Consider the following 16,757-nt stretch of genomic DNA (forward strand, 5'->3'; position numbering starts at 1 on the left):
CAAATTCCTTATATCAAATGGCATAGTGTTTGCATGTAATTTATGCATATCCCGTCATGTCCTTTTTTTTTTAAAGATTTATTTTTATTTGAAAGAATTACAGAGAGAGGTAGAGACAGAGAGGTCTTCCATTCGCTGGTTCACTCCCCATATGGCCACAACAACCGGAGTTGCACTGATCCGAAGTCAGGAGCCAGGAGCTTCTGTGGGTGTAGGGGCCCAAGGATTTGGACCATCCTCCACTGCTATCCCAGGCCACAGCAGAGAGCTGGATCTGAAGAGGAGCAACCGGGACTCGAACTGATGCCCATATGGGATGCCAGCACCTCAGGCCAGGGTGTTAACCCACTGCTCCACAGCGCCGGCCTCCCCTCATGTACTTTGTATCATCTCTAGAGTACTTCTAATATCAAATACAATGTAGCTTCTTTGTAAAATAGTTTCTAAGCCACATTGTTCAGGGAGTATATTAAGGAAAAAGTCTAGGGGCCAGCGCAGTGATGTAGTGGGAAAAGCCACCACTTGCAGTGGCTGCATCCCATATGGGCGCCAGTTCGAGTCCCGGCTGCTTCACTTCCAATCCAGCTCTCTGCTATGGCCTGGGAAAGCAATAGAAGATGACCCAGCTGCTTGGGCCCCTGCCAGCCACGTAGGAGACTGGAGAAAGCTCCTGGCTCCTGCCTTTGGTTCAGCCCAGCTCCAGCCATTGCAACCATTTGGAGAGTAAACCAGAGGATGAAAGACCTCTCTCTCTCCCTCTCCCTCTATATTCTGCCTTTCAAATCAATAAACTAATTAAAAAAAAAACCAAAACAAAAAACAAAACAAACAAACAAAAAAACCTCAATGAGCATCATTACTTAAAAAAAAAAAAAAGAGCCCAATATGGGAACCTGTTCCAGTCCTGAGTGCTCCAATGTTAATGTTAAGCTCCCTGGTAATGTGCCTGGGAAATCAACAGAGTATGTTTTAAGTGCTTGGGCCCCTGCTGCCCCCATGGGAGACTTGGATGGAGCTCCAGGCTTTTAGCTTTGACCTGGCCCAGCCCTGGCTGTTGTAGCCATTTGAGGAGCAGACCAGCAGATGGAAGCGTACGTGCACATGCTCCCTCTCTCTCTCTTTCCCTCTCCCCTTCTCTCTTCCATCCCTCCCCCGTCTCTCTCTTTGTAACTCTACCTTTGAAATGAATAAATCTTAATAAAAAAGGATGTACATGTATAGTTCAGATGGATTTTTTTTCCTGAGTATATATTACTATTTTAGAGAGGGAGAGAAAATTGAAAAAGAGAGCTCCCATCTGCTAATTTACTCCCCAGATGACTTCAATGGCCAGGCTGGCCCAGACCCAAGATGGGAGCCAGGATCTCTATCTAGGACTCCCCCTTGGGTGGCAGGCACTCATGACTTGAGATCTCACCTGTTGCTTCCCAGGATATGTGTTAGCAGGAAACTGGAGACATGAGCTAGAGCTGGGTATCAAAACTAGGCACTCTGAGATGGGACATGGGTATCTTAATTGACGTCGTAACTGCTAGGCTAAATACCCATCCTTTTTTTGAATATTTTTGACCGGCTGTTGGTTGAATTGGTGGATATAGAACCTGTGGATATAGGGGACAGCTGAAAAGCTTAATACATAGTTCAAGTGTCAACTCTGTTCTGAAGATTTCTTTAATTTGTTTCATTTTGCTCCTCATTCAGATTCTACAATGTACTGACAATAAACTATTTACTGACTCTGTGTCTCTTTGTGCAATTATGTGGTAAATTTGGTGTGGTAAATTAAAACCAAGACAGTGTTTTAAATGTTTTTCAGACCTCTTGTAGTACTCCATGCAATGATAATTTCTTGTTAGGAATACAGCAAATACTTTTTTTAAAAAAAAAGATTTATTTATTTGAAAGACAGAGATGCAGAGAGAAAGAGAGAGAGAGAGAAAGTGGGTCTTCCATTTGCTGGTTCACTCCCCAGATGGCTGTGATAGCTGGAGCTGTGCTGATCCGAAGCCAGGAGCCAGGACTTCCTCCAGGTCTCCCACGTGGGAGCAGGGGCCCAAGGACTTGGGCCATCTTCCACTGCTTTCCCAGGCCACAGCAGAGAGCTGAATTGGAAGTGGAGTGGCTGGGACTCGAAGTAGCGCCCAATGGGTTGTTGGCACTGCAAGCGGTGACTTTACCTGTTACACCAAAGTGCCAGCCCCGAGCAAATACTTCTTAAGGTTAAGAGACCTCTACCTTCTATTTTTAAAGACTGGTTTCTTTAAAAATAATTGCTTTTCCCTCTCTCCATTTTGTATGGTGTAGTTTTCAGTTGGTTTTGTTCATGTTTGCCTGTGTTTCAAAATTCCTGTTGTTGTTTCTTCCTCTTCTTGTTCCTTGGGAATTGTTTAAATACATACATGAACATGGGAAATGAATCTCTGTAGCTCACATTATAGACTGGAGACATGGGTCGACATTTGGCACAGCAGTTAAATTGCCACTTGGGGAAACCTGCGTCCTGTATCAGGGAGTGCCTGGGTTCAAATCCTGGCTACCCTGCTTCTGAACCAGCTTCTTGCCAGTGTACACCCTGGGAGATGGCAGGTGATGATTCAAGTACTTGGGTCCCTGCCACCACCTGGGAGACCTGCATGGAGTTTTGGGCCCCTGGCTTTGATCCAGTCCAACTCTGGAAGTTGCAGACTTTTTAGGAGTGAACCAGTATATGGAATACCTCTGTCTTTAAAATTAAAATAAATAAAAATTTTAAAAATAAATAAAATAGAGATAGCAAGTGGGAACTCTAGATTCATCCTTCAAAGTCAAGTAGGTTTTTTTTTTTTTTTTCCTGGAGAAATCTCCAGAAGACTAAGTACATTATCTGGTCTGTACTGGGGTCAATGCCCAAACTATGTTGGTTAACTCCCATCTAGGCTTACTGTGAGAACAGACATGTCTGTAAACATTTACTGGGTAAAGACCTAAGGATGAATGACCTACAGTGGGACTGAAGGAACAGCTCTGAATTTATCTGACATTTATGAAGATTGGAAGGTATTTCCTTGACATTCTGTGGGAGTAGGTTTGCAGTGTTGGCACAGATGAGGCTTGCTTTCTCTCACTAGTTTGTATTTCAAATAAACTGTTGAGTAGACAGTGACTTAAATTTGAGTACTTAATGAGCAGGACTATAGTATGCTTTTCTCACAAAATTAAATTTAAAACCTTAATTTGTTAATATCTAATACTTAGCTAGCCATTAAATTTTAATTATTTCTGTCTAAGCAAAAACAAAGAAATACTGTACTCGGTAGGTGGTTGGCCTAGCAGTTGAGATACTGCCTGGGACATCTGTATCCCATATCAGAGTTCATGGGTTCAAATCTGGCTCTGATCCCAATTCTAGCTTTCTGCTAAGGCAGACTCTTGGAGGCAGCAAACAGGTAGTGGCTCAAGTAGTTGTCCCTGCCACCCATCTGGGAGACCCATGTTTAGTTCTGGCTCCTGGCTTTGGTCCAGCTCAACCTCAGCCATTGTAGACTTATTTTTAATAGAAAGTTTTTATTTAATAAATATAAATTTCATAGGTACAACTTTTGGATTGTAGTGGTTCTTCCCCCTATACCTACCCTCCCACCCCCAAACCATCCTACCTCCTCCCTCTCCCATCCCATTCTTCATTAAGATTCATTTTTAATTATCTTTATATACAAAAGATCAATGCTATACTAAGATTTCAACAGTTTGCACTCACACAGACACACAAAGTATAATGTTCTGTCTGAAGACTAGTTTTACCATTAATTCTTATAGTACAGCTAATCATTAAGGACAGAGGTCCTACATGGGGAACAAGTGCACAGTGACTTCTGTTGTTGATTTAACAATTGACACTCTTATTTATGACATCAGTGATCACCAAAGGCTCTTGTCATGAGCTACCAAGGCTATGGAAGCCTCTTGTGTCCACAAACTCCGATATTATTTAGACAGGGCTATAGTCAAAGTGGAAGTTCTCTCCTCCCTTCAGAGAAAGGTACCTTCTTCTTTAACGGCCCCTTCTTTCTACCAGGATCTCATTCACAGAGATCTTTCACTTAGGTCATTTTTTTTGGCACAGTGTCTTGGCTTTTCATGCCTGAAATGCTCTCATGGGCTTTTTAGTCAGATCCTAATGCCTTAAGGGCTGATTCTGAGGCCAGAGTGCTGTTTAGGGCATCTGACATTTTATGAATCTGCTGTGTGCCCTGTTTTCCATGTTGGATCATTCTCTCCTTTTTAATTCTTTTTTTTTTTTTTGACAGGCAGAGTTAGAGAGAGAGAGAGAGACAGAGAGAGACAGAGAGAGCAAAAGGTCTTCCTTTTCCTTTGGTTCACCCCCCGGAGGCTGCCATGGCCGGCGTGCTGTGCCGATCCCAAGCCAGGAGCCAGGTGCTTCCTCCTGATCTCCCATGCGGGTGCAGGGCCCAAGCACTTGGGCCATCCTCCACTGCCTTCCCGGGCCATAGCAGAGAGCTGGACTGGAAGAGGAGCGACTGGGACAGAATCCGGCGCCCCAACCAGAACTAGAACCCAGGGTGCCAGTGCTGCAGGCGGAGGATTAGCCTAGTGAGCTGTGGCGCCGGCCTCCTTCTTAATTCTATCGATCTGAAGCCAGGAGCCTGGAGCTTCCTCCAGGTTTCCCACATGGGTATAGGAGCCCAAGGACTTGGGACATCTTCCACTACTTCCCAGGCCATAGCAGAGAGCTGAATCAGAAGTGGAGCAGCTGAGACTTGAACTGGTGCCCATATGAATGCTAGCACCACAGGTGGCAGCTTTACCTGCTACGCCACAATGCCAACCCCAAGAAAGAATTTTAATTATTTATTTATCATAATAGTTTGTTGAAGGGGTTTAGAAAAATTTTTTTAATAAGTTAAAACTTGTTCCAAATAAATTGGACTATATTAAGTATGGTATCTATATTCATGTATCTTTTCCAGAATAAGTGCATTATTTTGTTATACTTTATAGTATTTTTATACTTTATTGTTATTATATTTTTTCCATTTGTATCCATAAGGACAACTCAAAAGAGTCATCTTTCTCTCTGACCCTTAAGTTATATGAGGGTACCTGAGAGAATGGTGAATCTTTTTGAATGGTCCTTATACATGCAAAAGAAAAAAAATTCTGTGTGTGTAATAAAACATGTTTTTACTTTGTGCCAAACATTATTTTAAAGCTTCACATGTGTTAATATAGCCAGTCCTTTTAAAGACCCTGTGAAGCCTGGGCCAGGGTGAAGGGGCCGGTTTGGGAATGTGTTTGTGCACAGCTGACTGCTGAGCAGGTTCAGTCCAGATCTCCTGTGGAAGTACTGAATCCCATATGGGAGTGCTGTTTGACTCTTGAGTCTCAGCTCCTCCACTTCTGATCCGGAGTCCTCCTAATGCACCCAAAAAGGCAGTGGGAATGGCCCAAGTATTGGGTTCCCACCACTCACATGGGAGGCCCAGATGGAGTTCTTGGCTCCAGGCTTCAGCCCCAGCTGCTGTGGGTATCTGGGAAGTGAACCAGGAGATGAGAGATGTCTCTCATTGTCTTTCCCTCTCTGTGTCCCTCAGCCTTTCAAATAAATAAAGATCTGTAAGGTATAGGAGCTACTTTTATCTCCATTTCATAAATGAGGCAACTGAAATAAGTTTACTTGCACGAAAGAGCCAAGTTTGGAACATAGAAAGTTCCAAAAGCTGTCTTCTAGTGTAACTGTTTATAGGAAATGATAAATTATTCTAAGTCATTTCCCCAATTAAGTCCTCATTAAATTGTATATTTTTACATGACTGCTCTGCCTTCAATTAAGGCATTCTAATTCTTTTTTTTTTTTTAAGATTTTTTATTTATTTGAAAGGTAGAATTACAGAGAGAGGGAGAGATGGAGAGAAAGGTCTTCCATCCCCTGGTTCACACCCCAAATGGCCACAATAGCTGACGTTGAGCTGATCCAGAACCAGGAAGTTCTTCCGGGTCTCCCACACAGGTGGAGAGGCCCAAGCATTGGGTGTCTTCTACTGCTTTCACAGGTCAACTAAGGCATTCTGAACCCTGCTTTTCTATACCACTATAGCAAGTATAGAGACAGGATGGGTTAATAGAGCCACAGATGGTATTAACCTTGTCTCAGCATCTATGGGTGATGAAAAGTCTAAATACAGTTCTGGGTTACTTAAGGCTTTCCTAAGTAACTAATAGCGTTAGTGAAACCATATGTTTGAACAGTTTCCAGAAGTTGTCAAGAATCATTTTCCAGTTTACAGATTCCTGCTAATGGAGTTATGTTTTAGTTCCAGTGTTTTTTTTTTTTAATACTAAATTCTTATGACCTTGAAATACATTCATAGTTATCCCTCATGCAACATTCTAGTAACTGCATTTGAAATTAATGTTTAATTATTTTGAATCCTTTCTCATCCTAAAATGAAGTCATGTGGGACTTTTTTGTTATTAGTCTACTTGGGATTGGAAAGATAATATAAACAGTCATTATGTCATTTCTGAGGGTCAGCACTGTGGTGTGTTGGGTAAAGCCACTCTCTGCGGTGCTGGCATCCCACATGGGTACTGGTTTGAGTCCTGGCTGTTCCACTTCTCATCCAGCTCTCTGCTAATGCACCTGGGAAAACAGTGGAGGATGCCCCAAGTGCTTGGGCCCCTGCACCTATGTGGGAGACCCAGAAGAAGCTCCTGGCTTTGAATCTGCCTAGCCCCAACCGTTTGTGGCCATTTGGGGAGTGAACCAGTGAATGGAAGAGATCTCTCTCTCTCTCTCTCTCTCACTTTACCTTTCAAAATAAATAAATATTTTTTAAAGAAATTTCCATGTGTCTGATAATGTGGCTGTCTCAAGTAATCAGGGAAGTCTATCCCTTAAGATTCATCTTACTGCATTTGGTTTTTTGAACTCTTTTTTAAAAAGATTTTATTTATTTATTTGCAACTCCGTCATCTTATTTGCCATCTGTGTGTTTTCATTGGTAAGGTATCTGTTCAGATCCTTTGCTCATTTTTTAAAAATATTTATTTATTGGACAAAGTTACAGAGAGAGGTAGAAAGAGAGAGAGGTCATCCATCCACTGGATTACTCTTCAAATGCCTGCAATGACCGGAGCTGAGCTGATCCAAAGCAAGGAGCCAGGAGCTTCTTCTGGTCTCCCATGTGGGTGCAGGGGCCTAAGCATTTTGGCCATCTTCCTCTGCTTTCCCAGGCACATTAGCAGGGAGCTGGATCAGAAGTGGAGCAGGGGCCAGCTCTGTGGCATAGTGGGTAAAGTTGCCGCCAGCAGTGCCAGCATCCCATAGGGGAACCGGTAGGAGTTCCAGTTGCTCCACTTTCACTTCAGCTCTCTGCTATGTCCTGGAAAAGCAGAAGACAGCCCAAGTCCTTGGGCCCCTGCACCCATGTGGGAGATCCAGGAGAAGCTCCTGGTTCCTGGCTTTGGATCAGCCTAGCCCTGGCCGTTGGGGCCAACTGGGGAGTGAAGCAGTGGATGGAAGACCTCTCTCTATTACCTCTTTCTGCCTATGCCTCTCTGTAATTCTGCATTTCAAATAAATAATTAAATAACAAATAAATAAATAAATCTTTTTAAAAAAATAATTTCTGCTTAAAAAAAATGAAGCTGCTGGGACTCAAAGTAGTGCCCCTATGGGACACCAGCGCTGCAGGCCTGGGCTTTAACCTGCTGCACCAGGTGCCGACCCCATTTCTGCTCATTTTTGAATTGGTTTGTTCACTTTTTTGTTGAGTTTTAAGAGTTCTTTATATATTTTGGATAATAGGCCTTTTTATAAGAAATGTGTTTTGTAAATATTTTCTCCTAATCTATGGCTCATCTTTTTAATGTTTTTGAAATCTTAATTGTTTTTATTTATTTGAAAGAGAGAGATGGAAACTGAGACTTTGGTTTCAGTCTACTGACTCACTCCTTAAATATTGTAGAACAGCTAGGACTCAGCCAAGCTGGAACCAGGAGCCAGGAACTCCATCTAGGTCTCCCCAGGGGGTGACAGGGACTCAGTACTGGAGCCATCGTCTGCTGCCTACACACGTTAGTAGGAAGCAAGATTAGAAGCAGAGGTGGAGGTGGGATTCTATCCTAGGCACTCAAATATTGGATTCAGGCATCCCAAGCAGCAGCTTAACCCACTGCACCACAATGCCTGCCTTTCAAAACGCTATGGCTAGAAGGAAGACCTTTCTCTCTGTCTCTCTCTCTCACTATCCACTCTGCCTGTAAAAAAAAACAAAAACAAAAAACAAACAAAAAAAACACGCTATGGATGATTTTTTTTTTCCCCCACCAAGGAAGTTACAATGACCTAAGCCTCACAGTTCTTGAAGAATGTTATATGCATCTTAAACAGTTTCCACCAATCTTAGGTTTGGTGTCTAGTGGTTTTGCCTGTTGACATCTTTTCTATCCAGTGAAAATGGCATTTTCAATGTTATTTTCATGAAACCTTCAGGCAGTTACTTGAATTTAGATAAAGACAAGGACAAAGTAACATTCTGTTGTTTTTCTCACAGTTAATACTGAGCTCATTCTCTTAAGCTGTGCAGACTGTGGAAATAACCCTTATATCTAGAAGGTGGCCTTACTCTGTGTGCACCTGCTTCTTGGGCACTAGAAAGAAAGGTGAAGTTTTATTAAAGATACTCCACCTAATAAATGGATGACAGTCAACCTAAATGGTCTAACGAAGAGAAATACTCACATACTACCCGTTCTTCAATCTCTGGAGATCTCACCCTGATGGATTTCAGGGAACAAAAAACAATCTTGCCCAATTTTCAGCTTTGCCAATAAAGAGTTAACAAATGGAGAGAATTACAGGGGAGATTGCGGAGGGAGTGGGACTTGTACAATGTCCAAGTCTTTCACTGCCCACTGTGTTCTTTCGGCCCTGTGCCTGAATGAATACTGGACGCATTAAAAAACAAAACAGATAGTTCACTGGCCAAGAAGCGCTACTGCAGCTGCTAAAACATAAAACAGGTAATACAGTCTTGAGGTAGCAGCTCTTTTTATCCCCAGGTACGTGTATTATCTCAGAAGTCACAACAAACCTGTAGTATAGATACAAAATATTCATTTTATGGCTACAGAAACTGAGTCTCCCAAGAGTTGAGTAACTTGCCCAATAATATATAGCAGGACTGGGAAACATCTGGTCCACAGGCCATACAAGGCCCACAGAATCATTTTGTCTGTTCCTGCCAACGCAAATACAGGCAGGATTTGAAATTCAAAAAATCTATTGCAAGCTAATTATTTTTTAAAGATTTATTTATTTGAAAGTGTTACCAAGAGAAAGAGAAGAGACAGAGAAAGAGATATTCTATCTGCTGGCTCGCTCCCCAAATGACCTCAATGGCTGGAGAGGGCTGATCCAAAGCCAGGAGCTGCTTCTGGGTTTCCCACATGGGTGCAGGGGCCCAAGGAGTTTGGTCATCCTCTGCTGCTTTCCCAGGCAATAGCAGGGAGCTGGATTGGAAGTGGATCATCCAGGACTCAAACTGGTGCCTCTATGGGATGCTGGCATTACAGACAGTGGTTGTTTTTGTTGTTGTTTTAAATTTTATTTTATTTATTTGATATTTGACAGAGCTACAGAGGAGGTAGCCACAGAGACACACACACACACACAAATGTCTTCCATCCGCTGGTTCACTCCCCAAATGGCTGCAACAGCCAGAGTTGAGCCGATCCGAAGCCAGGAACCAGGAGCTTCTTCCAGGTCTCCCACATGGGTACAGGGGTCCAAGGGCTTGGGCCATCTTCTACTGCTTTCCCAGGCCACAGCAGAGAGCTGGATCCGAAGTGGAGCAGCTGGGACTTGAACTGATGCCCATATGGAACGCCGGCACTGCAGGCCCGGGCTTTAAACCACTTCACCATAGCGCTGGCCCCCAGACAGTGGTTTAATATTGCGCCACAGTGCTGGCCCCAGGCCAGGTTTTTGTGTGTGTGTGTGTGTGTGTTTGACAGGCAGAGTGGACAGTGAGAGAGAGAGACAGAGAGAAAGGTCTTCCTTTGCCGTCGGTTCACCCTCCAATGGCCACCGCGGCTGGTGTGCTGCGGCCAACGCACCGCGCTGATCCGAAGGCAGTAGCCAGGTGCTTCTCCTGGTCTCCCATGGGGTGCAGGGCCCAAGCACTTGGCCCATCCTCCACTGCACTCCCTGGCCACAGCAGAGAGCTGGCCTGGAAGAGGGGCAACCGGGATAGAATCCGGCGCCCCGACCGGGACTAGAACCCGGTGTGCCGGCACCGCAAGGCGGAGGATTAGCCTATTGAGCCGCGGTGCCGGCCCCCAGGCCAGTTTTTAAGTGGATTTACAGTCTGCAAATGATGTTACAAGTGTCCAAATGGCCTTGACAGAAGAAAGGTTCATACAGCTTTGAAGTGCGAGAACCCTACTACACTATGGAGCCACATCAGGTAATTCACAGAATTGAAGGGAAAGTTGAAACATGAGTAGGAAAGCAAGGGACCCTGGGTAGCAAAGACTCCAGACAAAGCCGTGTCACAAAATAGTCTAATTTGAGCACCACATCTGGCATTTCTACCATTGTAATGTGACTCTGGGTGCCACCATAAAGAATATATCAATGATTACTTTGTGTCTCTTTTAGAGATGAAGTGGAGGCCGGCGCCGCGGCTCAATAGGCTAATCCTCTGCCTGCGGCGCCAGCACACTGGGTTCTAGTCCCAGTCAGGGTGCTGGATTCTGTCCTGGTTGCTCCTCTTCCTGTCCAGCTCTCTGCTGTGGCCCAGGAGGGCAGTGGAGGATGGCCCAAGTGCTTGGGCCCTGCACCTGCATGGGAGACCAGGAGAAGCACCTGGCTCCTGGCTTTGGCAGTGGCCACTGGGAGGTGAACCAACGGCAAAGGAAGACCTTTCTCTCTGTCTCTCTCTCACTGTCCACTCTGCCTGTCAAAAAAAGAAAAAAAAAGAAAAGAAAAGAAATGAAGTAGAAGTATCTGTGTGGTTAATGTGCTTCATTGCATGTACTAGTGCTGTAGCTGCCAGGAGTAGAGAGGAGTGTCTGGCGTGTTTGGCCTCTGTCCCAGTGAGCCTGACATAATCAGAGATCCCCTTCACATTGGAAGACAATTTGGATGCTGGGCATCGGCAATACAAAGAGTAAATGTCTACCACCCAGCCGCAGCGTGCAAATATGGCGTTCTGCTGAGGACTTGTTGAATGGGAAAGCCTGGCTGGATGTTCCCGAGACCAGGATCTGCCCCATAGAATTCAGTAGACTTCCAGGCAGTACACAAAATGCAGCAGTTTTCACAGGAGGACCTTTGGCTGTTTCTGGTTCATGACAGAGGTAAAGGGCTGACAGAACCAGTTAGCTGTTAGGTTCATTCTAAGGAGGGAATATGTAGAAAATAGACTCACAGGGAAAACCCTTCGTTTCCAGGCCCAGGGTGGTATCTCAAAATCCCAAGTTTGTATGATACTGGCAGGGTTTCACTGTAGCTTTATCTGATTAACCATAGTAAACATTTTGTGTGTCTTTGCCCTTCTCCTAGATCTCTTGGCCTTCACACTGGGGACCATATAGTTTTTGTATCTTTAGTATCTTGTATTATGCCCAGCATAGAGTAGGCACTTTTAAAAATACTTGAATGTTGGACTTACTGGATTTTCTGAAGCTATCTTTCTCTGAAGCTGAATTGACTATTGTAAAACGGTGGGGAATTTGTAATCACATATGTTTTAAAATCTTATGAGTTTTAAAAATTAAAATAGTAATTCTATAGCCCTTATTTTCCTGCTAGACTATGGTCTTTTTATCTGTTGAACATTTTATCAAGTAAAGCCATTAAGCTTTTGACTACAATGTCAATTTAAACACATTATCTCAAAAAATTAAGCTATTAAGTTAAAAAGGCTGTAAAAAGGTAATAAAAACTCAAAAGTAACAATTCTAAATCTGCCAGCAAAAGCAGGACCACAGTGACACGTGCTCTGCTCCTGTTGTTTCAGGTGTTCCGGGACCTGGGGGCTGAAGTGCTCAGTGGAGCTACCAAAGGCTACAACATATGCCTTTTTGCCTATGGCCAAACAGGCTCTGGGAAGACATACACCATGCTGGGGACCCCAGTGAGTATGAGTATTGTAATGAGCCCTCTTTCTAATGCCTCAGCAAGCAATCTTGTGTTGTCCTCACCCCTGTAGGGTGGAATGTGATTTCCATAGAGTCAGTCTGCTTCATCAAGATGTAGTGAGCCCTCTTCTGTATTAAGAATGAGTTTTCAGCACTTAACTGAAATTTAAACTTTGAATAATTAGTACTTTTTTATTAAAACCTGAAGGGCCTGAGAGTTTACCTCTCTGATGAAGCAGTCTTTGTCAGTGTTACTGAATGCCTCATAGTATTTCCATGTTCATCACTTGAAATTTTTTTTTAAGATGTATTTATGTATTTGAAAGAGTTAGAGAGAGAGAGAGATCTTCCATCTGTTGATTCACTCCTGAAGTGGCTGCAAGATCCAAGAGCTTCTTCTAGGTATCCTACGTGAACGGTGGGGCCTAAACATTTAGGCTATCTTCTGCTTTTCCTAGGCTAATTAGCACGGAGCTGAATTAGAATTGGAACAGCCAGGATATGAACTGGCACCCGTGTGAGATTGCAGCATTGCAGGTGGTGGCTTTACCTATATGCTACAATTCCGGCCCCATCGTTTGAAAATTTTTAACACCTTGATTGTGGACAAGATTTAGCTTGAACTTTAAATGCTGGCCTGGACTATGTGGAGTTGTTGTTGTGGCCAAATTTGAAAGCTCACATGTTAGATCTATAAATTAAATAAAATAAATCTTTAAAAAAATAAAAGAAAGCAGGAGAAGCAGTTACTAGGTTGTGAGCTGTAAAAAATATGTAGGGGCCTGGTACTGTGGAATAGTGTACAAAGCTGCCACCTGCAGCACTGGCATCCCATATGGGTGCCCATTGCAGTCCTGGCTGCTCCACTTCTGATCCAGCTTCCTGCTAATGGTCTTGGAAAGCAGTGGAAGATGGCCCAAGTTTTTTGGCCCCTGCACCCTCGAGGGAGATCTGGAAGAGGCTTCTGGCTTTGGATCAGCCCAGCTCCAGACATTGTGACCACTGGGGAAGTGAACCAGCAGATGGAAGATCTCTGCCTCTCCCACTCTTTCTATAACTCTGCCTTTCAAATAAATAAATAAATCTTTAAAAAATGTAGAATTTAATGCAAACCTTCCTTTATCACAGAAATCTAGGAAGGCAGAATTCCTTATGTATACTTTGTTGTAGGTTTAGAAGTATCATGGTGAGGTGAATTGGTGGAGTAGATGACCCATAACACCACACATGGACATTGTGTAGGACACTATTACTCCTGGAAGATTATCTGCTGCCTCAGGCCCAACTCCTTGTCTACCTTTTCTCTGTTCAGTGTGATGTCACATATTTAAAATTAGTAAAAGAAATTTCCCACTCAAACAGGTATAGAGCCTTTACTTGAATGCACATTAACACTGGGTATACGATGGAGAAAGAAGCCAGTCCTCTCTAAACGTATTTTGAACACCCGTGTATTCTAGTTCCCCCATGTGTAGAGTTAGGAGGTAGGAGGTCTAAGAGGGACCACATTAGTAAAATTGGTTTATCCAAGAAGGATGTAACCTTCATTGCATGAAAGCAGGTATGCAGCTGAACTTGAGCTTGAGGGTTTGCCAGTTGATCCTTTCCTCTATTCCTTCTGATGGTGATAACCTGCCTCTCTCATGAGTGTTTCTTAAGGGCACTGGCACACAGAACTTTTTATACCCCAGAGGAAATGCCTGCTGTGAGGGGGGTAGCACCAGGAGCCCACCGCTCATCCTCAGTGCTGAGCATGACTCTTTGGTTCCTGGGTGTTGAGTGGGAGAGATCATCTTCCTGCATAAGCAATAATATTTCCTGCTTTTTTTGTTCTCCAGGCCTCCCTTGGGCTGACACCACGGATATGTGAGGTACAGACTCTATTTTGTGTCTGTTCTTCCCCTCCAAGTAGGTCTCGTTTTTTGCCCTCCCTTCAGTAAAATCCCATCTCTCTGGTTTGTGTAGGGTCTTTTCATCAGGGAGGAAGACTATGCCTCATTGCCTTCTTCTTGTAGGATAAAAGTCAGGTAAGAACTATCAAGCTGTACTACCTCACGTATTTTGTTGCCACTCCAAATTCTAGCATGTTTGGCTGTCTTCACTTTGCTTCTCGAATCACAAGAGGGGTGGAGAAAGCCAAAGGGAAATATCTTGAATTCAGGGAAATGAGAAACATACAGGAAATTTAATTCCCTACCTTTGGCTTAATAAACAGGTCTCTTCTTTTGTGACCCAGCTCACCCTATCTGCCTACCTTATTTTTCCTTCACTTCTATTCTATTTCACACTAGCTTTGGGGATTTTTCTTTGAGCCCTGGGTGGTTCTTTAGGGAAGTAGTTCTTAAACTATTTTTCAGACTAGCAGTGCTTGTTCCAAGATAGTTTTAACCAATCTTGAGTGAAATTGTTGGTGGAGGGTTACCAGTTTGCCTTTATTTCATGTTTGTTTAGAAAGGCAGAGTGATAAGGAGCTGTTGTTAGGTGTAGCAGGTTAAACCTCTGCCTGCAGTGCTGGCACTAGTTTAAGTCCTGGCTGCTCAGCTTCTGAGTCAGCTCCCTGCTAATGTGCCTGGGAAAACAACAGAAGAGGGCCCTACTCCTTGGGCCTTGCACCCACATGGGAAACCAAGATAAAGCTGCTGACTTTGGCCTGGCCCAGTCCTGGCTTTTGCAGCCATTTGGGGATTGATCCAGCAGAGAGAAGCATTCTCTGTCCAGCATGCCCCTACCCCAATCTTTCTAGGTAACTCTGCCTTTCAAATAAGTAAAATAAATCTTAAAAAAGAGGGGGGTGGGGGACGGGGCAGAGTGATAGAGAAGGGGAGAGAGAGAGAAAAAGAGAGGTATTGATCTTCCATCTGTGGTTCACTCCCCAAATGACTGCAGTGCCAGAGCTGGGCTGATCTGAAGCCATCAGCTTCTTCTGGGTCTCTCACATAGGTGCAGGAGCTCAAAGACTTGAACCATCTTCTGCTGCTTTCCCAGGGAGCTAGGTCAGAAATGGAACAACTGGGACTTGAACCAGCAAATGTGGGATGCCAGCATTTCAGGTGGCAGCTTTACCTACTGTGCCACCACGTCAGCCCTCATTACAGGTTTTAATAATTATACCTGTTTCTCTTTATAAGGACTAATATGACAGTAGCTATCTACTAGATACTGTACGCCTTATACAGAATCCCGGTGTATGAAACGGATCACATTAGATTTGATCTACTTGAAGCTGAGTTATCAGCTGTAACCCTTTGCACTTAGCTTCCCTCAGTGCTCAGTACTGGCCCTTGAGTGCTTTCACAGAACAATAGAGCAGCTTAAGGATCACATTTGGAAGTCACTCCAGAGACATGCTTTGTTGACTGTGATACGGAGGCCTGATGCAGGTGCAGTCTGATAACAGCATGTGCTAAAATACATGCTGTGATTGCCCCTTAATGGCTAAACTTGAATCAGCACCAACATTTTAAACCTGAAACTGTGAAGTAATGGCAGCCAGTGCTCAAAATTCTATTGTACATGTGCAGAAAGAGGCTCGAGTGGTCCTCGGAAGCCAGAGATCCAGGTCTTAGAGTGTCAGAGGTAGAACTGAAACAGGGATTAGGACCTTCGGGTTCTTGGCTTAGTGTTTTTTCTACTTTCCTCAACATCTAATTATGTTGCCCTTTCTCTACTTGTCTCTAGTTTTCTGGAAATCTATAATGAACGGGTACGGGATCTGTTGAAACAGTCTGATCAAAGAAAGTCGTATACCCTGCGGATCCGAGAGCACCCAGAGACGGGGCCATACGTACAAGGTGAGCTCTGGTGGTCCTCGAAATCTGAGACCAAAGTCAAGCCTAGGAAGCCCTCAGTGTTCACCAGCTCACCCAACATATGGGCCACGAATACTTACTGTATGGCAGCTGTAGTACTAGACACTGAACATGTGCTAATAACAAGAAAAGACATAGTGCTGCCTTCATAGGCCAGCTTGGAATCTAGTGGAAATGAGTCAGAAAAGAAGACATTTAATTACAAGTTGTGATAAAGGCGGATCAAAAAGTGAATAGATGCAGTGCTGAAAAGGCTGTTGGGAGGTGTAGGTGACTGAACTGTGAGGGCTGGTGGTGAAAAGCTCCTCTAGAGATAATAGGTAAACCGAGGCCTGAAGGCACCACCGGAACCAGTCATGTGAAGAATGGTGGAGTGAGGAGAGGGGTATTTCACGTAGAGAAGTGGCGAGAGCAAGAGCCTTGAGAGGAAGCCTTGATGCCTGCCTGCTTAGTGAGTGAAGGACAAGTGGCCTGGAATAAGGTTGGGTGGGTAGGTGGCAAGCGTGGCAGGGCCCTTCATTGGTTCCCAGATAAATCAATCTCTTTTCCAGGGTACTTTCTTTTCCATTGATGCTGATAGAGGGGAGGGTGAGAGAGACGGGGAGATGTCAGATGTGGTACAAAGTCAGATTTGCTTCCTCATGAAGCATTGATAGTTTTTGGTAGCATCTATCTTATATCATTAGGCTAGGTCCTGCTACTAATGAGGGAAAGTTGTGTTCCTTTGTGAAGGAAGTTCTTATCGTTTCAGACTGGTTATATGACATAATATAAATATTGTTTTGTTCTCACAGCAGTATC

General features: G+C 43.9%; 1 protein-coding gene across 10 annotated transcripts in view; it reads left to right on the forward strand.

The window, feature by feature from the left end:
- The window catches only part of STARD9 (StAR related lipid transfer domain containing 9), a 126,928-nt gene that overhangs the window by 43,131 nt on the left and 67,040 nt on the right, over positions 1 to 16,757 (forward strand). For 9 of the 10 annotated variants that reach the window (XM_062205741.1, XM_062205747.1, XM_062205740.1 and 6 more), the window contains exons 4-7: positions 12,027 to 12,143; positions 13,986 to 14,018; positions 14,113 to 14,174; positions 15,826 to 15,938. In XM_062205741.1, coding sequence (XP_062061725.1) covers positions 12,027 to 12,143; positions 13,986 to 14,018; positions 14,113 to 14,174; positions 15,826 to 15,938 — 325 coding nt within the window. Of the gene's footprint in view, positions 1 to 12,026; positions 12,144 to 13,985; positions 14,019 to 14,112; positions 14,175 to 15,825; positions 15,939 to 16,757 lie in introns of those variants that run through there. The other variant, XM_062205745.1, reaches the window with a different exon arrangement.

The sequence above is a fragment of the Lepus europaeus genome, chromosome 11, assembly GCF_033115175.1.
Source record: "Lepus europaeus isolate LE1 chromosome 11, mLepTim1.pri, whole genome shotgun sequence".
Lineage (NCBI taxonomy): Eukaryota > Metazoa > Chordata > Mammalia > Lagomorpha > Leporidae > Lepus > Lepus europaeus.